At 41.9% G+C, this 23,624-nt stretch overlaps 1 protein-coding gene across 4 annotated transcripts in view; it reads right to left on the bottom strand.

The window, feature by feature from the left end:
* Positions 1-774: 774 nt before the first annotated feature.
* Positions 775-23,624, bottom strand: part of Pde4d (phosphodiesterase 4D) — a 798,677-nt gene continuing 775,827 nt past the window's right edge. For all 4 annotated transcript variants that reach the window (XM_032898910.1, XM_032898911.1, XM_032898912.1 and 1 more), the window contains 9 exons: positions 17,975-18,068; positions 16,525-16,697; positions 15,484-15,582; positions 14,257-14,421; positions 13,006-13,105; positions 5,973-6,127; positions 4,889-5,011; positions 4,019-4,201; positions 775-3,518 (listed from right to left, as the gene is read on the bottom strand). In XM_032898910.1, the coding sequence (XP_032754801.1) occupies positions 3,105-3,518; positions 4,019-4,201; positions 4,889-5,011; positions 5,973-6,127; positions 13,006-13,105; positions 14,257-14,421; positions 15,484-15,582; positions 16,525-16,697; positions 17,975-18,068 (1,506 nt within the window). In that variant the 3' untranslated portion in view covers positions 775-3,104. The remainder of the gene's footprint in view (positions 3,519-4,018; positions 4,202-4,888; positions 5,012-5,972; positions 6,128-13,005; positions 13,106-14,256; positions 14,422-15,483; positions 15,583-16,524; positions 16,698-17,974; positions 18,069-23,624) is intronic.

Below are 23,624 nucleotides of genomic sequence, written 5' to 3' on the forward strand. Positions count from 1 at the left end.
GTAAACAGACAAACAAGACTGTATTACAGGTAAGGTCATTTGGTGAGGAAAAAAATGCATGGCACAAAAAAATAAATAATGCGTTAAAAATTGTCATAAAGCTTTCTGTAAAATCTGTTTCATTCAAGTTTTTTTTTTCTCTCCTTATCTGCGATTTGTTCTATCTACACTGTGTACTTGTGACTTTTAACTGATGTGGATGCAAACGTAATGAAGACAACGTTATTGTGTTCAGTAACTTGCAAGCTGAAATGTACTGGTTTTATGCAAATCTTAGTCTTCTTTTTCCCCTATACAGTACCCAGATATTGCATTTTTCTTATGGCATTTTAGGAAATGTAAGTCACTTGTATAGAGATGTTCTTTTTAATGCAGCGTGTATTGTGAAGCACACTCAGGGGAGAGAGTTAGCAGGAGCGGGGCACGGTAAAGGGGCAGGGGTGGTAAGCAGATGGTTGAGTAGGTATTATATATTAGTCCCTAACTCTTGGATATTATGTGTCCTCTACGGTTTGATTGTCCACCAGTGGATACCTTGACAGAGCAGTGCCATTAAAAACCAACACACTAGAAAACGAAAGCTCCATTACTGTAGTTGTAAACTACAGTAATGAATCTGTTTATGACATATTGCTTATTTATTTATTTACTTACTTATTTTATTATGAAGACCACAAACACTCTGTTGGGGAAATGCCACATGTAGGGAGGGAAGAAAGTGAGAATGATTTGGAAAGGGGGATAAACTCTAGAGACTCTTCACCTTTCCTTCTAGACCTCCTTCAGGGATCCAAAAAAGGAGAAGAGAAACAGGTGCCCCAGTATTCTGTGAAATCTCTGGTTCACATAGAGGCAGACTGTACTCTTTACAGAAAGGTGACTGGGCCTCCAATGATCAGCTATTTGATTTTTATCCTGCCCTATATCAACGATCAGAAATGCTTCTGTACCTAAGGCTCTATGAAGCATCTGGATCTAGAAATTGAAACGGGGTTTTAGTGCAGCTTGGGTGACTTCCCTGATGACTTAAATTCTCAGTCACTAGGTCCCAACTTCCTTGAGAAGTTTTTTTTATTCCTTTCTTTTCAGACTTATGATTTTTCTTAAACGTTTCCTTCTCCTTTTGGTCATATACTGCCCTCCTCTTTAGTCCCCATTTGGGTGCCAAAAAAGAAAATGACATGGGCTCCAAACCTTATACAACTAAGGTCTAGGCTAGACACAGGCTGCACGAGGCTGGTTGTTATCAGCGAGTTAACCCTGGGAACTAATCTATGAAGTCAACGGTTCCTGGAACCGAAATCTGGAATTCTCTCTTAATGTTCTACTGAGGCAGACTCACACAATCCACAATTTTAGATTCCATTGTATAGCTACCCGCCTGGAGCCAGCAGTATCAAGTCTCCTTCAGTGTGTCTGCAGAAGTCCCTCCTAGGCGACAGGCTTATGGAGCAATAACAATCAATAACAATCAATAGCAATTTCCACATGTTACTGAGCTCGCTATTAGGAGAGAACAGCTGCGACACTAAGAACTGCTTCCCAGGGCTACTCATGGAGGTCTTACTTCCATGGGCAGCTCAAACAACAGCTGTCCTGGTATTTGGCTGATCTAGTTGGCTGACATTCTTAAGAATTGCCTCCATAACACTTAGCATGTTTTCCCTCTGCAGTCTCAGAGGAAAAGCTAGCGAAGACAGAACCATGTAGTAGAATTCAACTTCAACCCTAACCTGACAACCTATTTCTTTTTTCTCAGTCAGTGTGGTAGTAATATACTTGGTAAGACCCCCACCTAGTGAACTTTGAGGCTGGCACAGACATTAAATCAAGCAGCATGATGGGAAAATGTCTTTCTTCCTATAACTGGCTGTGAGCTACAATAAAATGATCATGAAATGTATGGTGACTACAAGGACAAGCACTTGTGAATGCATGTTTCCTGACACAGGGGGGAAAAAGGAACTCATCAGAAGGCAGTGGGTAGGAAAATGCCTAGAAAAGACTGACTGTTTTAGCTACTGGGTATTTATATATTTCCCATTTGCTTCAGACAACAGCAAGTGATGACTGAACTCCTATGAGGTTTAAGACACACTGGACATAATGCACATCGACATATTACAGAATAAATACTCACTTTGCACACAGTGAGGGAAGCGATGTGGGACAGCAACTCTTCTGGAGGGCGGAGGAGTGAAATAAAAGGAGTCAATGGACACTTACAAAAAGGGTTTCTGGCAACATAAATTTGTTTCTCTGTTTTAAAGTATGGAAGTCATCGGTATATAAAACAATGAATCACTACAAATCAGTTAATTGCTATGAACGCTAAGGTGGAAGTCAAATTCATAAATGAGATTTATCCAGTGTAGTACTGATCCGTACTGAAAACTTGCAAGTTACTTCTTAGAAAAAAATAACCAGTGGCAGATGAAGTTCTGAACAGAGTTTTGCTTTGTTTTTGTTTTTAAATATAATACCTCAATACATTTAATAATAAAAGTAAGCTCTACAAAAAATCTGTTTTACATATCATACAAAATGTAGAGGTGAGCGTGGCTCATTGAACCACACTGTTCAGTCATGTATCAGGAAGACTTGAAATTAGAAAATTATGCAATTTCTGTGGCTCATCCTCCTCCTGGGGACAGGTCCAAGCTGTGTCCTGTTCCTGATGTTTTCATTGCTTCATCTGTGAGTTCATCAAATGCCTTCTTTTCGTCTTAAAATTTTTTTTGCAAACAAACCAGAAAGGAACCCTGCAATCCGATCTACGTCTGGGCAGCTGGATGAGCCACGCTCCCTTGAAAACAGTTGGAGTTGATTTTATCTGCTTTGTCAGCTCTACCGAGCTGACGTCATGTCGACATCATGTTCGTGAAGACTTCTCCCTTCTCCGATGACATGGGGGGGTGGGGCGAAAGAACTGGTTACAATATTCCTGAGCGCCAGACTGAGTAGTTCAAGTCAGTTTTGTTCAACAAACGTCCTGGCAGATGACAGTGAGGTGTGACCATGGTTGTGGCATGTGACATGCACTTTGGAAACGATTTTTTCTACTTTAAAAAAAAAAAAGAAAAAGTGTGACAGCCTTTATACTGTTACGTGTCAGGACAACGATCGTCTGCGACGCCAGTTTGGGGCTGGCTCTCCTCTTCTGCTACAGCCTCCTCTTCAACCTGCTCGTCCAGGGGAATTTCAGTGGACTCTGAGTCTTGGGTGCACAGAGTCTTAGAGTCACTGCAGCTAGTGTCTTCCTCCACTTGACTTCCACTGTCCTTTTCAGTGTCTGACTCGCCATCTTCCTCTAAGGTTAGTTCGAACTGGAATTTTTCAGTCTGTCCCTGACGGCCTTCCTCTTGGTCATCAGGTGCAGGGGAGGGGCTCTGGGGGATTGTGCTCTGGTACCACTCACGATTGTCCTCCAAAGTGTCCAAAATGTCCTGGGCGTCGGGATGTACGAGGTCTGCCCATGTCTCCCAGAGTGGATGAACAATATAGTCTATGAAGCCCACCTGGTCGAAAAACGAGAAGAAACGCAATCAAACACTAGGAAACTTGGAAAAGCTCAACGAAATCATAGTCCCCCATAGAGCCTGCATAGATTACCAACTTGAGCCAACAGATCATCTAAGTGGTGCTGTTAGCTGGCCAAAGCTAGAACTCTTACCTCAAGGGATAGATATGAAGAAAACTAGTTATTTACATAGCAGGACCTAGGTCCTGGACCTTATTTGAGATAGCCAATTTGTAGAGAATCCAGACAACTGAAATGAGTCAAGCATTCTGTGTACGGAAGCACATCAGATGGACAGAGTCCTGATGTAGGACTACAGTAACATACGTATGCTTATATGACCGTAAATGGTAAGAAAATTCTTTGACTCATCAACAGAAGTGAAGTCTATTGTGTCAAATCCAAAGTATTTAAAAAAAATAATACTGTGAGGTATAAAGCCAGAGCAGCCAAGTGCTTCATCTGCACCTCTGTCCTTTCTCAGTGCCGCTGAATTACCTGTGATTTTTCCACAGAGGCGTTGTGCTTGTCACACATGGGACTTATCTCCATGCCGCGCTCACGCTCCCGGTCCCCCTGACGGAAGAACTCCTCCATTATCCGGTCCGTCCACTGGCGGTAGAGCTGGAGTGGCTTTGTGGGGTTGCTCAGGTCTGCACAGTGCACCATATTCTGGAGGACCTGGGGTGGATGGAGGCATTCTTTATTCCGCATCTGTTCTTTTCGGTTTGAAACTCAGAATGCCTATCAGAGGACTGTGACACTTAAAAATACACGGAGTGTCAGATTCCTTTCAAACAGCTCAACCATGATGTGTCTCTGCACTTCACACGTGTATTAACAGTTCTGAACTATGCCACTTCTGCATTTGACTGCCTTGAGAGGCACTGTGTGCGCACCAAAGATTAAGTTCCTAGCTGCTCAGATGGTCTGGTTTTGGATGTCGAGTTTTTGTTTTTGTTGTTTTTGCGTGTGCAAACGAAAGGACCAGTCTGATTTTACCTATTTAACTGCAAGTGACCAGGCACTTTTTTGTCTTACTGGTCTTTTGCATTTTCTGATGTTGTGCTTTCATGGTCTTTGTCTGTTGTATGGGTTGTTTGTTTGCCTATTTGTTTTCTAAATAGAGAGACATGGAGCTGGGTGGGTAGGGAGATGGCAAGGATCGAGTAGAGGTCGGGGAGGAGAAGCCACGATCAGAAAATATTGTGTGAACGCTATTTTCTTTTCAAGTAAAACAAAGAAGAGTAGGATAGAGCTCCTGTGTGTAGCTTCTGAATGTGTGAGGTGAGACGGAGGAGACACACAGCTCTCGTCTCCTTCAGTCACTAACACGTGCATCAAGAACAGACTGAGATACTGATTTACCTGGATCCTGTCAGAATAGTTATCAAGGAGGAGGACGCCAGAGCTCGTCACCTTCTTCGTTTCAACCATTGTTTTCAGATCAGCCAGCAGATTCATGTGCTTTGACATGTCTGTCGCCAGTACCTGACGGGGCAAAGATGGTTTTAGGAACTAAAGCCGGAAGGAAGACAGATTTGCAAATGGACAAGGATATTATTTTGAGTTTCAGAAGGAATAGAGAGTCACTATGAAGATTATGAAATGACAATGTGTGGAGATGACTTCTTCTTGGGGACACTCTTCCTTACAGATGTCATGTTTTCTGGGAGCCCAGAAAAGCGTGCACAACACAGAAACATAAGGTGCCTGCCTGACACTGTCAAGGTAGAACAGCCACCATATTCTCTGTGCTTGTTCTGAGTTACTGAGCCTTTGCTGCTCTGTAACCCGATGACTCAAGGTTACTCCAACAGCCCTTAGGATGCACAGTATTTCAGTTAGCTTTGTTTTGTTGCTGATCGAGGACAAATAACGTCTCCTTGTGTACAACAAAACTTGGAAGTGTACTTTGGGGGCTGACAAGACAGCTGGATGTGTAAAGGTGCTTGTCACCAAGCCTGATGACCTGAATTTGACCCCTAAGACCCAGGAGGTAAAAGGAGAGAACTGGCCCCCAGCAACCATCCTCTGAGTCCATAGGTACACTAGGGAATGTGTGTGCACACATGTACACACAAACAGAAATTTAATCACTGAATGTAATTTTTTCAATTAATATAATTTTGTAATGTCCTGAGATTTTCCCACTGTCAGACTACTCTGAACAATGTACAGAGAGAGGAGAGTCAAGTTGAAGGTGTTTCTAAGTGGGTAGGGAAGTGGGGTTGCAGGGGATGCCCCCCTCTGCTGAGTCATCCTTCTATACTGCTACTGACTAAGAGGAGCTCAGAAAACAACCCACTAGTGAGGCCCTTTGTCTTAAACCCCAACGGTTAGAAACAGACTCTTATTACACAAGAACCCCGCTGGGGGCAGCAGAGGCAGCCCCTACAGGTCGAACCTGATGTCATCTCTAAGAACGTGGATCTCTCTTCTTGTTACTCACAATGTCAATGGCCATTTTCCTTAAAGATTGTCTTTGCTTTTTGGTCAGATTCTGGAAAATGTCACAGTTTTCTTCCTGGAGCAACTTAAAGCCCACAGCCAAATGATGGTTCTCTAAGACGGAGGAGTCGTTGTACATCAAGGCAAGTTCCGAGTCTGAAAAGAGGAGTATCAGCATCAGCATCAGCATCAGCATCAGCATCAGCATCAGCATCAGCAGCATCAGCATCAGCATCAGCACATCACCGAGGCTGTTTAATTAATGTCTGTCCCACCGCCAGCACTCCAGAGGCTAAGATAGGAGGATAACCAGTTAGGAGCCAGTCTGGGCAAGTAGACATGAATGAAACAAACCCCCAAATTCTATGACGCTTAACATTTAGGACACAGTTGCCCCTGAATGTCTATTACCCAAGAGCAAATGTGTCAAATCATCTAAGGGTCAAAAGAACCCTGGAGCCTTAGGAGAGAATTCCAGTTTGACTGATATGTGATCCTTCCTGTCAGTTCCCTGGAGTGAAAGAAGTAGAGCTCAGTATCTCTTCAGGATCTACCAGGTCAGCAGACTGTGGCATTAGTCCTCCCATCTGCAATGTGTCCTGGGCGTGAGGTGCCATTTCCCAGTAGCTGTGGAATACTGGCCCTGATACACTATCTGGATTGTGGGTGCAAGGTTGCCAGGATGCCAGGACAGTATTCAGTTTGTCCATTGTGCCTACCCTTCTGATTAACACCCCGCTTGATTCCACTGCTTCCTTCTGAGGTTCCTGGCAGTGCTCTATGCCTGCGGACTGCCCTTCTTGCCTGCCCGCTCATGGCTTCACAGACCGTGTCTACCTGTCTACAGGCCCATGGCAGAGATTCTGCGCTTCACGTGTTGCTTTGAGCCTCTGTATCAATGACAAAAAGACATTTTGCCTCTTCCTAGTCCTGAAAACAGCAGACCTAGATACAGAAGGGTTTTTATTTTCAAAGATTAATTTTGTATTATGCGTGTAAGTGTTTTGCCTACATAGATGTGTATGTAGCTTGTGGGTGCCTGGTCCATGTGTAGGTTAGAAGAGGGCGTCAGAGCCCCCCTGAAACCAGAGTTACAGACGATTGTGGACTGACATGTTGGTGCTGGAAAACAAACCCACACCATACTCTGCAAGAGCAGCAAGTGCGCTTCACCACTAAGCCATCTTTCCATGCCCACCTTTAAAAGAAAAAATTTAAGGCACTTTATTTTGTTTCCTTAAGTCACTATAAAGATTGAGAGCATGAGTGTTTGATATTTATTTTCACTAGTGTTCATATCTGTTGGAACTCAGATCTTTATGAGTTGTCTTCTATAGTGAAACATAATCAGAAGGACAGATAGAGATATAAGCGTTACTGTAGGTTTACTGTGGGAATTGGCTCAGGTATTTGCTTAGAGAAGCCAAGAAAAGGCCTGGATCTGCATTGTATAAGCGGGAGAGCCAAAAAAGGCCCATGGCCATCTAGTTCTTGTCAGAAGACTGAGAGGGAATGAGGTGGAAGGGAGTGAAGTCTAGAGCTCTGCAGACAAGCAGTGGATAATGGATGTCTTGGCTCAGACTGAGAAGGTCATTTGCCTCCCTTCCCCTCACCCACTGTATTGGGCCCCATTCCTTGGGTGACAGTGATTGGCCAGGGTGATCTGATTCTAATGCTAACTTCTTGCCAAAAGGCTCCTTCAGGCTCGCTTGAAATTAAGATGTTCCAGCTTTCTAAGCATCCCTAGAAATTAGCCATCACAACTTAGACCGTAAACTTGAAGAGGGCAAAGACATGCTTTCCTTTGCTTTGCCAATACTGTCTTCCCAAACTAAGAGCAAGTACTAAAGGATTTCTTGCTGACTGTACAGCAGTATAGGTAGACATAGGTGAACTTTACTGTACAGTGCTAATTACCAACTTATGCAACAAAAGATAAAGGTGATGCCCTAAAAAAGCTTTATAAAAAAATTCAAAATTTTTGATGAACTTAAAATTATTAAAAGCTCAGAATGGGCAAGGGTATAGGAGATAAAGTATAGGTGTTATAAATGTAAGAAAAATGTAAGTGGGTATAAGCTTTCTGTTGGATTACATAAAACAAAAGTGTATACAAATATAAACTAAGGAAGTTTAAGATCATACACATTCACAGTGATGTACACTGAAGAAAATGGGTAATTTAGACTCTATTGACCAGACTCAAGCTGAGTCTTTTTTTCCTCAGGAAACAGGTCTAGAGTAGGTTGTCTCTGAGAAGACAAAAGATTACAGGCAAGCACCTGTATTTATTGTGAATTTTATGTCCAAAGTTCTATGCTTGCACATGTGCCTAGAGAGAAGTTTGAAAGATCAGTAAAAGTCATCTTGGGGAGGAACTCCCTTCATGGTTTTGCCCACTGTCTCTTTCCCTTTTCAATGAACACATTATTATGATCATCATCCACAGGGGCTCACTGTGCACCCCTGACTGGCCCTGACTCACAGAAATCTGTCCATACACTGGGATTAAAGGCATGGCCACCAAGCTGAACATGTACTATCCAGCCCTGAGCTCAGCTGGAGAGATACATTTTTAAAACTTAATACGACGATGTATTCTATGTTAAGGGGAACATGGGTCAAACTTTAAATTTATGGAAAAAATAAATTATACACATACATACACACACATCTTTATTATAAGGGATGATTGTGAACTATATGTGATGGGCTTGAAAATGACAGCATGTCCCACCATGTTACTAAGTCATTGGAGACATAGTCATCTATGTGAGGATTTCCAAAAGAACCAGGATGGAGAGGGACAGGCAAGAGACTGCAATGATGCGTGTTGGTAGGATTATATGAAGGTATATTATATAAACATATGATAGTATCATAATAGAATGTCAAAAATATACCCATGTATGAAAATGTCACCTGTGAAAGTGCCATTGTCACTGTCTTACACAACTAATGTATGCTTTTTTTTTTTTTAAAGAAAAAGACTTCTAAAGAAAATATTCCTACAACTGCCCTTTTCCCCCTCTCTCCACTCATACTTCGAGTCCTGATACTTTCCAGTTTCTTCCACTGCATGGAGTACCATCTCCAGCCACATACGCACTTGTTTCTGCCAGCATAACACGAGCTATTGTGAGTCAATGTTTGGCCCTTGTTCACTACATTAGTTAAAAAATAAACGTGTCCTTATTTCAAAGGTTTAAACAAAGAAGAAAGGTCTCTCGAGTATATAATCCACTAGTATCGCTATGGAAAGTACCTGTTAAAGTGATATGAGAGATTGGTCGTTTCTGTAAAATGCGTGTGTTGGTAGCTAGATCCCCTTCCACTTACTGTGATGTAATGCCTCTCTGCTCTTGGAAACCCAGACATATGCTTTGAATACAAGATGGGTGTGAATACATTTTTCTCCCCAAACTTGGGCATCTTTAGTATAAACAAAACACTCCCTTCTCCAAGAGAAATTCAACACCATAATATGTTCTGTACCTTTCCCACTGTTTCTCTTCTTCAGAAAATAAAACGGAAAAGTCAAATGCTCTTTTCATGATAAATGCCTTCTAGTTATGCCACACTCAAACCTTCATGAAGCTATTTATACTTTATGGGTTGATTCATCAGCGTTGTGTTTAAAATGACTGAGGCAACATTCCCACCTTAGATTTCCATTTCTCTATGCTTGGTGTTTGCGGACCTCTTCATCATCGAGGCCTTCATTAAAACTATACTTCTCATTGTACACTAAGAGTCTCCAATGGTCTCATAACAATGGTGAAGTGTCATCAGCTCTCCCAGGTAGAAAGGATCACCCTGCTTTCCAAACCTCTGGGGGCTTTCAAGTAGCAAACACTCCACAGGTTTGGTTGTTCAGTCCCCCAAACTAAGAAGTCATGGAAGACTAAGATCACAGCTAAGAGGCAGGGGCATGACTGCACTGGGAATCTCCTGACAAAGTCCCCTGGAACATGTCTTTTAAGCTTACAATGCCTCTGAGGTCTCCTCAAGCAATGTAGCCATTTCTCTAGCAGTTTGAAATGATCAAAACTCGATTCTTTTGTTATGGAAACCAGGTTCAACCTTTGGCTTTGGAAGTTGGAAAGACCAGCACTGGGTCAAGGGGTTGAGAGTGTGGGTAGTCTGACTCATTAGCACTGAATCCATCCATGAAAGCCAAAGAAAATATAAACCCAAGTCTCTCTCTGAAGGGTTACTACAAACACGTAGTTTTGACAAATTATTTTGTAAAGGTCTTACATTTGCTATGTTTAAAGTCACTGGAGATTCGATTGTTACATGCTGTGAATATAAACCACTTGCGTCACTAAAGAGGAAAAAAGAAAAAGGGAGTGGTGGGGGAGGCAGGGGAGATTGTAGGCTCAAAGCTAAGGCAGTGATCTTGGTCAGCCCTGGGCCTTGTCTGTGTACCAGGCCATACTGCAGACTCAGTGGCTGAGGAATGACACTTCCTCACTCCGCTCACTCTTCTGAATGAGCTGAGAGAGCTGCTCCTTGAGCTGAGGTCTTCCCTGTGTTGCTGTGGTCCCACTCACATCACAATGCTAGCAGCAGGAGACTTCCAGAAACTGGGCGGTTATCGGGTTTCTACCTGGGCACGTCACCAGAAAAATGAGCCTAAATAGACACTTTGGGCCACTTCTCTAGATTTATAAGCATCCCCCAAACTTCTCTGTTATCTGTTTATCTGTTTTGTTGTCTTTCCACCTTTAAAGGGAAGGGCGCTGTGCTGAGACAGCAGACTCCATAGATGCCCTGCTGCCACCAGAGTCCCACAGGTGCCAGCCGGGTACCAGCCATGTTTGGAGGGTTCCCAGGAAGAAGAGAACTTGTACATGTTATCCTAAGAACTACAGTAGAATGACTGAGAGACAGTGATACTGCTAGGAGTTGCTTAAATGTGCTTGCTGTTCTTTGCCATTGTGACCTGACAGGCCTTTTGAGAAAGTGCTTGGTCTACGATGAGCACCAGCCCAGTGCGAGCACGGGGAGCGATTCCACTGAGGTAATGGTTGTGCAGTCGTTTTTGATGAGTCCTGTGAGTGCCCGTTACAGGTGCTCATTAGGCAGTGGGCACATGAAATGTGATCCTGCCTGGTTAGTAAGCCCCATCTTTTTTTTTTTTTTTTAATAATTAATGATGTCAATTATTTATTTTAACAAAGCTGGTTCTTATCATCATCAGACATGCTTTGGATTATAGACTGAACGTATGTCCACTTTATTACTGTTAGCCAAACAAAAATCCCTGAAAAAATAGCTAAAAAGTACATGATTATTTTTGATCTAAAGCCACATTTTCTCATATTTTTCTTGTGACATTTCAATGTAAACTCTGCAAGTACTCTTGTTTTCACCTTGAAATCTTATCTGTCTACCATCTGTAACTTGACTGAAGTAAAATGACAGTAATCTGACCATCTAAATCTCAGGAAATTTAGTAATCATGGTTTTTACTCTGTTAACAAATAAGGGAATTTCTACAGTTTGATTTACATAGCAAAGAAACCCTGTTTAAATTTTATTTTTCTTTCTTTTTTAAATATATTTTTTCTATCTTTATTAACTTGGGTATTTCTTATTTACATTTCGATTGTTATTCCCTTTCCCGGTTTCCAGGTCAACATCCCCCTAACCCCTCCCCCCTTCTCTATGGGTGTTCCCCTCCCCATCCTCCCCCCATTACTGCCCTCCCCCCAACAATCACTGGGGGTTCAGTCTTGGCAGGACCAAGGGCTTCCCCTTCCACTGGTGCTCTTACTAGGATATTCATTGCTACCTATGCAGCTGGAGCCCAGGGTCAGGCCATGTATAGTCTTTGGGTAGTGGAGTAAGCCCTGTCTTAATGTTAACATCTGAAATGTGGTCTACCAACCAGCATTTGAGTCCTCTGATTCTGTCTCTGCTCCATTGGGAATCACTGACAGATTTTGTTGTTTCTACAAAGGCTATTGAAAAAAATAAAAGTGGCTCTAAGCAATCTCACAGACCCGAGTTAAGCTTCCTGAGGCACAGTCACATTGGCCTTCTCTCTTTAAATCTTGCCACAGTAATGATTGGGCATAGGTTGTGAAGACCCTGATATGACGATAGTCAGATTACTACAGCACAAGGCCGAAATGTAGTCCACTGACTGAAGCAGAAGAAAGGTACTTTCTTAACATGGCAAACAAGTCACAACTTTGCATGTCTCTTCACTATACTATCAATCTACCATAGCACGATGGGAAAGGACTATGTCCTGGTACTTTTAAGTCATTTACCTAGCCACATCAAGTGCCAAGTACCATTTACATAATGCTAAAACCCTCTCCAGAGGAAGAGACAAGCCTCCTCCACACACTCTTCGGCTGGTGGTGTATCAGAGACACAACTGGATTTGTACCATCCCTTACATTCCTAGACACAGTGGTATTTTCTTATGCACAGAGAGGTCACTGGGAGTTAAAAGGAGAGTGAGTTGTTAAAGACAGGAGTAGAAACAAAGGTCCTGTTTCTTCTACTGAAGATCTAAAAAGGGGCAGATCTTCCATGGAAGGAGAAAGGAGAGCTCTGGTGTCTGGTGGGGATCAGTGACAATCCACAGGGTGAAGAGGCTTAGTACTGGTTCCTACTGGGTGTCTACATCATTGTACATGTGAAACCCCTGATTTCCTTTCACAGAAACACAGTAATAGATGACTTTTAGAGATGTGCAGGAGCACACAGATGATTTTCACACACCCACTGCCTGCCTCACAGAAGGCTGTGTGATCATTTGCAGAGACAAATTACATCGTATTTATGTATGTCAAAAGCACATTATGATATGAAGAAACAAGGACTTGGGAAAACTACTCAGTTATGCTTTTTTAAAAATGTACCGAGAGAGAGAGAGAGAGAGAGAGAGAGAGAGAGAGAGAGGAAGGAGAGAAGGGAAAGAGGAGGAGAGGAGGAGAGGAGAGGAGAGGAGAGGAGAGGAGAGGAGGAGAGGAGAGGAGAGGAGAGGAGAGGAGAGGAGAGGGTTCACTTACTTGTGTTGATCAGAAATTGATTTGACACACCAGGATGATCCACATCATGTATTGCACTGGCAAAAATGGCCATGAGAATCTCCAAGTCAGTGAACACAGCCTGGGAACCCAACAGTGCAGGTAGTATTAGTATGTTATTCCAGAGTTACATGAGTGAAGTTCTATATAAACAACAATAAATAACCAAATGCAATAAACAACCCCAGGGCTCAGAAGGAACACAGGGTAAAGCCTCACAGTACCTTAACATGCTTTATCAAGAAGGGAATTATGGATGGGTTTCTTAAATGTGATTTGAAAGCAAAATATTTTGTCTGACTTTATTATACATCATGACAAAACCTGTGTTTGTTATATTTTCAAAAAAAATATTAGTGGATCTGAAATGATGCTGTGAGAGGGAATACAGGCTGATGGGCAACTTGCTTAATAATATACTGTGAGGACATTTGTAGCCTCAATAATGCCATTGGAATTCCTTTCTCTCATCTTCCTGTCATCTAAATTACCAGCTCTTAGCCTCAGTGCCAACAAGGCTGTAGTTAGGGCATCGTGTACATTACTAGACTGTTCAGCAAATTCCTCACCCTTACTCACAACATGCTAGGAACATGTATAACCAAAAATGTTTCCAGATATTCCCCAAATGTCCCTGGGTGTAGAAATGATGGAGACCAGGACAGAAATCCTCCTGAGAACGTTGGCTGAGGGGTCAGCCAAATAGTGAGCTACAAGCAGAATTTTACAAAGGAGTCTTAAACTATACAGCGAATCACAATCTTTCCTCCAATGATTATGGAAATCAAATTCCTTCATTAAACATTCAATGGAGCAATTTCTTAGGATTTGGAAAATCCAAAAGGGTATTTCCTTCAAATAAATTCTTGGAAAGTATTGACGTGTTGCTTATATTTTGGAAAATAATCGTCCTTTGAACTACAGCTGTCTGACTGAAGTTCTAGCAAACAACCTAGCCGGAAATCAATATGTAAGATGTGTGTGCGTGCGATGTCCACTGGGTCATTTCAAAGATGCAACCTTAAAAACAGATGAATCCCCAAATCTTTGACCAGCTCTCACAGATAACATTCATCAAAAGATCTGTTGTTTATCAACAATAATTTTCTCTTTTATAAGTAAGTCAATGTATCCCCACTGAAGTTAGTTGCTGTCTGTAAGAACCCTCCAACATCAAAGTTTAAGAGCTCTTTACAAGCAGCAAGTGAGTGACACATTAGACAAGAGGCTGACCTCCAAAGCGGGTGTAGAGAGCAGCACGTGAGTTGACTGGACGACATCTGCAGCATGGATGTTGTTGTGATAGGCCACGTCAGCATGGTAATGGTCTTCCAGAGTCATAAGATACGTAATCAAAGTGTCCACTGGGATTTTAAACGTTTTTAACAAATCTCGTTCCTGTAAGGAAAGAAATCTTCCTCTTAACATTTTTGTCTTCCTGTTAAAACTCATTCCCCGGAGTACGTTAAAAAAAGAATCAGTGCGCTGGTGGTACTTATAAGTAACCCCAAAATGAAACAATGTTTCCTCATATCTATTGAAGGAAATGGAAGTATCCAGAAAGGGCAGGAACTCTGGCAACAACCCGCAGCTGGGGTGGCCCTCTGAAAGCAACGTTACTGTAGCGGAGGGGTTCAGTGTGAGGAGTGGGGTGCCAGTCCTCAGCTCTGGCAGGCGGCTTCAGTGCAGCTGCTGACTCAGCCCCAGTCACATCGGATGAACCCACATTTGCCCCCAGGCTGAGCTCCTCCTCTCAAGATACATGGTACAGAGACAAGAACAAGAAACGGGTATAGGAAAGATGGCTGAATGCTTAAAAAGATACCCAAGAAATTATATTCTGGTTAATCAGACTTGTTTGTTGAGAAAGAGGTCTGCATTGTAAAGATGGGTTTATAACTATTGTTAATGCATTGTTCCCATTCCTCCGTATTTCTTAAATAGAAAAAAATGCTATTATGTTTTACATATACTCCATATTTAATATTCTGTTCATCGTAAAAGAGCAATAAAAGAGAGGCATCAAAATAAGCCAAAGGGGATGGTACAATGCATAACGCAAAGGCTGGGCAGTGTGGGTAAAACATGCTGAGGTGGCACTGTAATAGGTGGCTGTTTAATCACGGGATGACTGCATCAGTGAGTTCACTGCTAGATGCACTACCAAGAAGTAGGCGCAGCTCAAACGAGCATGCCCTAGAAGATTCTGTCCTGTCCCAGGATTCCATCTCCTCCTTCCTCTCTCCCTCTACTGGTTCAGTTCAGCCCAGCCACTTCTACTGTCCCGTGACTTCTGCCCCACAGTTTATCTTATCATAACCAAAAGGCAATGGGGCAGCTGACCAGACTCCCTGAAACCCAAGTGATTGCTCATGTCACAGCAGCAGAAAGTGACCAAGGCGGTCCTTGGTTAGAAGCAACTGGAGGACATTACCAGAAAAACAGTGTGAGGCCGGTTACCTGAAAAATGGTGTGCATGATAACAGTCAGAGGCCGGTTGCCAGACAGCTCCGCTATTCGGAAAACGTGGAGGCCCCACTTGTTCACGTCTTCTAGTTCCTAGGGTGAAGAAAAGCACCCGAAGAACACAAAGTTGAACAACCGGTGACAATAAGCAGAAGCACTTAAAAATTACCAACTTTAATAAAAAAAAGGCTGCTGAAGTAAAATAAAGAATGACGCATTTTAAACGTAAAGGAAATGATATGTGAATAGTCAAACTCAAGGCAAGTTCATGTCAATACCCTGAAGCGCAGCATTGCTTAAACTCATGGATCTGATAGCAAATTAAATTTTGACTTCAAATAATTTAATCGATGAAATGTAGTCACAGAATCTACCTACTGTAAAAGCAGAAGAGATGATAGATTTTAACTCTCCAAGGCCAAAAGCTCAAATGGAGGTGCTCAAAAGTAAACAACCAAGCAACCAAACAACAAACGAGGACGTATCAACCAAGCCACATGTCTAAAACTAGGTATTAATAAATTTGGACAATGTATAGAGATTTATGAAGTGACTTTCCCATCTTCAAATCAAGGACTGGAGAGATGGCTCAGAGGTTCAGAGCAATTGTTGCTCTTCCTGAGACCCTGTGTTCAGGTCCCAGCACCCAGTGCTAGCCAGCTCATTCAGTTACTTCAAAGAAAACAAAATAGGTTTGCTGTTGACACACACACACACACACACACACACACACACACACACGTATACATATATGTATATTTGAGATAGACACAGTCTCACTATGTAGCTCTGGCTGTCCTCGAACTCACTATGTAGACCAGGCTGGTCTCGAACTCAGAGATCGACCTGTCTCTGTCTCCCAAGTACTGGGATTAAAGACATGTGCCACTATGCCTGTCTGTAAAGCTGTTTTTAAGATCAAATAAATTAATGAACTTTTCTTTCTGTTTAAAAAGGAAGGAAGGAGGAGAGAGAGAGAGAGAGAGAGAGAGAGAGAGAGAGAGAGAGAGAGAGAGAGAGAGAGAGAGAGCTCACCTTGGCCAGGACATCTTCCTGCTCTGTTTTAACCCCAAATCTTGGGATGCAGGAATTGGTCAGGCTGGAGCTGTGCATCAACTTCTTGACCCCACTGATCTGTGACATCGGCCTTTTCTTCTTCTCCTTTTCCTTCTGAGTCGGAGAGGGAATTTCTACTTCATGTTGCTTATCTTCAAAAATTCAGAAAACACCCTACATTTACTACGAATCCAACTTCGTTTTTTTAATCACATAACGTATACACGAACAAACTGTAACTGTTCAGTATGTATTCTAGGAAGTGATTCCAAAGGCCACTTGTCCTTTTCCAGTTGACTATAAGTTGATATCCTCAAACACAAAATTCAACAGAGTCTACTTCATTAGCAAAGGCCTCCTAACGGGTTATCCTAGGAGAAAACGGTAAGATGTGATAGCCAATTTAAAGCTAATTTCGATACTTTGGTATTTACTGTGTCCACTCTATGGAAACAGCTTTCCACACTAACTCAGCATGTGTTTTAAAATGGCAGAAACTTCACAGCACACATGTCACAACAGCAGCAAATGGACTCAGAAGCTAAATAACTGCCTCCGAGCACCCTGGGAGAGCTGAAGTACACCCTAGAATGACTGGATACTTGTTACTGTCTTCCCTTCTTATGATGCAACCCAGTCTTACAGGGACCCAGAGACAAACCCCGACATTATATAATTATACACGTATATGCTAATTTTTACAGTAAGAGCTATAGACACAAGATGTCTTCATACATTCATCTCTGTTAAAGGCCTTAGCTCTCCCTTGTAACAGGGTAGGTCCAACAAACATCTATATAGGAATCCGCTTCTTCATATGCAATAATTTTACTTAAAGATACCTTCCCGAGACTAGAAGGCACTAAATGATTAACTTTCACTTTGGGCATTTCCTGTTCGCAATTAAGATTAGGAGGGATGTCTCACAGAGTCACATTCTTGACTGCATCAGCAAACTTCCCTTAGGAATCGTACTTGTATCAGTCAAATCTGGTAGTCATCAGACTTTCAAACCTTCATGTTAGGGACCATTTATAATTTATCATTAATTCCCTAGTCCCCAGTAATGGTGGCATTTAACAAAAAATGTGTTTAATACAGTCATGAATACATATCAAAGTAAATATTTTATAATTTAATATTAGGAAAGACTTTGCTAGAGAGGTGGCTCAGTGGTGTGGTGCTTGCCTAGCATGTGCTAGGCTGTAGGCTTGATACCCGGCACTGTAAGCAAACAAACAAACAAAATATACTATGTCACCTTAGATGGATTCTGAGGCCTAAAGTCTCCGTTTATTAACATTATGCATTTTAATAACTTTTCCAACATAGATTTGGGTTCTAAAACAAGTTAAACTCTAATTGCCCTCTAAAAATAATCAAGCAAACGAGTCTGAGGAGAGTTTTAAATTGCATGCTGCTGTCTCACCTAAGAATGTGTTTGATATGTACTCCGACACCTGGTTGCCAGACCGACTCATTTCAGAGAGGTGGGTGAGCTCCCGATTAAGCATCCTCTTAAACTGAAAGACAAAAAGATAAGGAGTAGAAGATGAGGAGGTTTGAAGTGTCCCGACGTAAGCATGCCCCAGAACACAGTGAGATACACCCAAAGAATGTTTAAACAATCGTGACTTTATTATCCCGTGTGACTTTCCGCAGTGTGGGAACGGTGTAACAGTCAGTGTGGTGACCAGGCCCTGGGCCCACGGGGATATGAAGCACAGGAAAAGAGGGAGGTCAGGATGAATGAGAAATTGAGTTTTGAATTTCACTGAACTTTAAATATCTTTGATTTGAATATGCAAATTTAGCCAGCACAGATTACAGCGCTTAATGGCATTAATTAATGGGTAAAAGAATTTTTAAAATACAGGTTATTTTTATCATCGGCAGAAGAAACGTGTAATAGTTGGATGTAGAACAATTGCGTGCGGCATTCTATATTTTTGCTAGCTTTCGTCTGCTTTGGGTCGTTTGTCTGTTTCGGTTATGGTTATATAGTTACGGGGTCAGTTTTAGTTGTTTTCACCCCCAATGTCCCCACCCTCAGCTGTCCTTCCCAGCACAGCTCCCTTCTGCCTTCTTGTCTTCTCTTTTTACCTGTAACACACTGAGTATAATAACACTGTACTCTTTTATCCCTTGATTGGTCATTATCAAAAAATGAACATACAATAAAGTATAATTCTCTTTAACCATAGAGGAAAACTGAATAGGTTTTTGTGTTCTCTTGGGGCTTTGAAGAGACATAACATTTGAGTAAGTACGACATAGCACTTCCTCCTGAAGCTATACACAAGCAGAAAGTGTATACAGGTTCTCTGCTTTTCAAGTTCACATTTATTTTCGTGAGGCCACAGGGCCTATTGCCATCACACCCACTGCGGTCATCTGCTACCTCAACAGGGAAACGCAGATTAACGCTGCTCTGAGATTTCAGCTTCTCCGCACTCAGAATGGCAGAGCTAAAAACATGAGGACAAACGCTGGTGAGGACGCGGGGAGAGGGGAACATTGCTGGGTGGAGTGTGAAACTGGCACCGCCATTATGGAAATCCATTTGGGGGTTCCTCAAAAAGCCACAAATAGACCGGCCACATGATTCAGCTACATCACTCCCGGGCATTTCCCCAAAGGACTCCTACTACATAAGCACTTGCACATCTTTGTTCCCTGCCGTTCTAGTCACAATGGTCAAGAAATGGAAACAGCCTAGATGTCCATCAATGGGTAACCGGAGGGTGAAAATGTGGTACATTTACACAATGGGATACTGTTTGGCATTTAAAAAAATTAAATCATGAAAATTTCAGAAAAGTGAGTGGAACTGAAAGACATCGTGCTAAGTGAGGTAACCAGAAAGCAAACAACATTTTCTCTCACTTGTGGATCTTGTGTTTGGCTATATATGTGTATTCCATGTGGAATACTCAGAGGCCAGAGAATGAGTGCAGGACCATGTGGATAGCGTTTCTTAATGGAAAGCCTACCTCTGAGTCTACAATATCTCCCATCCAGGCATGTTAATTATGCTTCAAGTGCTTTCAACATTCAGTGTCCTGGTTTTCTCTGTTTTTTTTTTTTTTTTTTTTTTTTTTTTTTGAGCTGAGGACCCAACCCAGGGCCTAAGCGCCTACCACTGAGCTAAATTCCTGGTTTTCTCTGTTTTTATTGTTGTTTTGTCAATTTGACACAAGCTGGAGTTAATCTGGGAAGAGGAACCTCAACTGAGAAAATTCCTCCATGGCTGGAGAGCTGACCTAGTGGTTGGAAGCATTGGCTGCTCTTCCAGGGACCTGGGCTCTATTGCCAGCACCCACGCAGTGGCTGACAATGGGTTTGGAACTCAAGTTCCTAGGGATCCAGCACTCTCTTCTCTGTGGCCTCTATGGTACACAGACACATATGCAGGTGTTAACACTCACATACACTGGGGCGGCGGGGGCGGGGGGGGGAGGGGGGAGAGAGAGAGAGAGAGAGAGAGAGAGAGAGAGAGAGAGAGAGAGAATCCTCTATCAGATTGTCTATAGGCATGTCTGCAAAGCATTTTCTTATTGATAGTTATAAGAGGATCCAGCTCACTAGGAACAGAGCCAAATGATCTTGGTCGGTGGTCCTAGGTTATGTAAGAAAGCAAACCGTGCAAGCCATGGAGAGCTCCTCCATGCTCTCTGCTTCAGTGCCTGTCTCCAGGCTCTAGTGACCTGGAAGTGTAAAGTGAACTAACCCTTTTCCTTTGCAAGTTGGTTTTGGAAATGGTGTTTTATCATAGAAATAGAAAGCAAACTAGGTCATTCAGAATAATGCAGTTTTCCAATAAACAAGGTAAATGATATTAAATACATGATCAAAACTGTAAAAAAATAAAATAATTTTATTATATGTTTGCTAGAATCTGAAACTTTACATTTCTTTTTTTTTTTTTCTTTTTTTCTTTTCTTTTTTTTCGGAGCTGGGAACCGAACCCAGGGCCTTGCACTTGCTAGTCAAGTGCTCTACCACTGAGCTAAATCCCCAGCCCTGAAACTTTACATTTCACTATCAGATCTGTCTTGTCAGCCCAGAGAGAAGGGATAAGCTCCTCTTTTGGAAGTATATGAAATGCAAGTTTTAGACCTGAACGGGTTTACTTAGAATTTTCATAATTCCTGCTTTTCTACATCATTTGTACAGAGGTAGCCCAACCATAAGCCATATAGTCTTGACAAATCTCTTCCAAAGCCAGTGCTAGGAAATCCAAATGAGGAACAAGACTTCAGCTATCACCACAGACAAGAATGAGATCAAGACAATGCCAGCCAACTGTGAGAGACAAGGAGCACACACTAGCTTTCTCTTACAGTTAGGAAGAACTGACCGCGGTGAACACAAGTTCTGTGTCAGTCCGCAGGTAAGAGTATATTCTAAAATTTGGGTTTTTTTTTTAACCCTTATATTTGTACACATTCTTGTTAACATACACATGTATGGTTAAAAAAATCTAGATAGCGGGGTTGGGGATTTAGCTCAGTGGTAGAGAGCTTGCCTAGGAAGCACAAGGCCCTGGGTTCGGTCCCCAGCTCCAAAAAAAAGAACCAAAAAAAAAAAAAAAATCTAGATAGCTAGACAGAAGGAAAGATTTAGAAAAACATTTAAATCCCCACTACTCAGAGATAATCACCACAGACAATACAGAGATGTAAACCACAAGGCATCTGGTCCTGTTTGCATTTGCTGGGTAGCATATATTATTACCTGTGAAACTAAGAGGAGGCTTCCTGTGAAGCCTTTACACTCACAAGTGCTAAAAATTCTGTGTCTTTACCAAGCTATGTCTTCTTAAGTAAATTATCAACTTACAGTTAATTAAATGAGCTGTCCATTTAGGCTGACTTCCATTTTGCCTACCACAGAACACACATTCGGTTATTTGAGTTCTTCTCATTAGCCCTTCTGTGGTGGTCAACCCTGACTTCTGAGACTTTTATACTGATAACTGTTTTTTGTCAATGCAGGACACAAAGACAGAACTGATGACAGATATGTCTACAGCTAATCCCCATTTTATCCAGCTGCATAAAGGAATTTAAGGCAAGGGCCCATGTGGGAAATCACAGCTGTTTCAAAACCATTTTTAACATTGTTTCAAAACCAATATTATGTATAATCTCTCACATGTAAAAATGATTTAGAAGTAATTTACCCTTGGGGAAAAAGTACACATGAGGTAAAATACATTCAAATGAAGGTTTTCTAAATATTTAAACATGTAGCCAGCAATGTATTCTTTCCTTAATTTCAAGTAGCCCATTCTCTAAGATGACGTTGTCCTTAAGGACTACTCGACCATGTCAAAGCGGGGAGGGGTGGGCAATGCTTTCTACTAGTGCGAGCCTCTCAGCAAACTGTACAGGAACTGCCCGCCACACCAACCATCTCTCAGTACAATACACTGAGATGCTCATTTTCTGAAGACCCCTGGGAAATGGAGACAGGAAGCCACAGACCCATCCTCCACCTCACACACAGACCCATCCTCCACCTCACACACAGACTGTAGGATGAAGATGTTGCTCGATTCAGCAGCTGGAAATTTTTCATGTTCACGCTCCCAGCAGATATGCCACACAAATTATTTAGTTTTGCTGGAAGAATGATGTACAATTATTCTGGGCATTTGTTTACATAATTCATCGAAATAGCTAGCATAATATATTGCCAAGGTTAAAAAGCCATTGAAGAGATTCTTCTGTGCAGACTCACAGTGCATACTCCCCGGAACAGTGCTGTATCACAAGCTATTCTCACATTCCTCTCTCCTCTTTGTTTAAAACACAGAAGCACAGGTTGGAGAAACCCGACATCGCACACCTGCCTCCCTACCAAGGCCTGCTGTGTTCCAGAGAAGGCAATGTTACATTTTAACAGAATTATGAAACTATCTTTAAAGCGACTCCCTAAAGGATTCAACCCAGAAAAGCTAAGTCAGGGGGATTTCCAAAAGGCCATTTTCAAAGAGCCAACTAAGTTACAACACAAGGACATTTTTTTGAAGAGTTAAAATTGCTACCTATTTTGGCTACTTGCTAATAACATTTTCAATCTGGGCATGCTAAACTCATAACCACAAAAGTGGCCACAAGGGCTTTCTCAGCTTGTAGTCCATGCCTGATGCATTAAAGAACAATATACTAAAGCTTTTAACAAACATTTTAATTACAAGGTTAATTTCTGTCATTTTGAATAACTGTGTTTATTAAGACACTTAGAGGCTATTTTCATGGGTCGGGAAGGATGGCTTAAAAAAAAAAAAAACTGACAGAATGTCTCCTCCTTACAACACCATTACACTGCCTAATTGATTTAGGATGGGTGAGTGCAAAAAGTGCCTCTTGTACAAGAGCTATTTAATTGGGTGTGCAGCTATGTTGGAAAGTTACCTCTATTTTATGTTGATGAATTTCTTACTGGTTCTGTTCTACTCTAAACGTTTTAAAAACACTACAACAAATCACGATTATAATTGGGGGGGAGGGGGACACGATTCCTTCGCAGATGCTTTTGAGGTCTTTGTTCTCATTATGCACCAGAGAGCGTGTGAGTGGGCAGCATTTAGGTCATAAAGCAGAGTCTAAGTGCACCCGATCTGAATGTTGTATTCTGTGTTTTAGAAGTCCCGGTCTTCTCTGTACAGTTTTCCTTTGAGATAGTCAGGGATGCAGAATAAGTAATAAAACGAATGAAGCCTTTACAAACTCAGTCCTCTGTAATTGTGTAACGCAGCAGACCGGGTGGACGGCACATCCTGTGTGCACGAAAAGATGCCATGCAGCCAGCAGTGAGCCAATGACTACAGCTTCCACCGTGGAATCCTGCTAACAATCATTTGGTTATGATACCCCTCAAGTGTGGAAGATACAGAGACCTATTTAAATACACACTGCACTGACTGCTGTTTCCATTGTGCAGTTTGAATATGATGCCTTGCGGGTATGGGAGGCATCAGTATTAAGACCTGTTTAAATGAGTACTGCCTTGAAATAATGAATATTTCAGAACACATAAGACCAAATATCAATATTTGACTTTCTTAAAAG

Source organism: Rattus rattus, chromosome 3, assembly GCF_011064425.1.
Source record: "Rattus rattus isolate New Zealand chromosome 3, Rrattus_CSIRO_v1, whole genome shotgun sequence".
Lineage (NCBI taxonomy): Eukaryota > Metazoa > Chordata > Mammalia > Rodentia > Muridae > Rattus > Rattus rattus.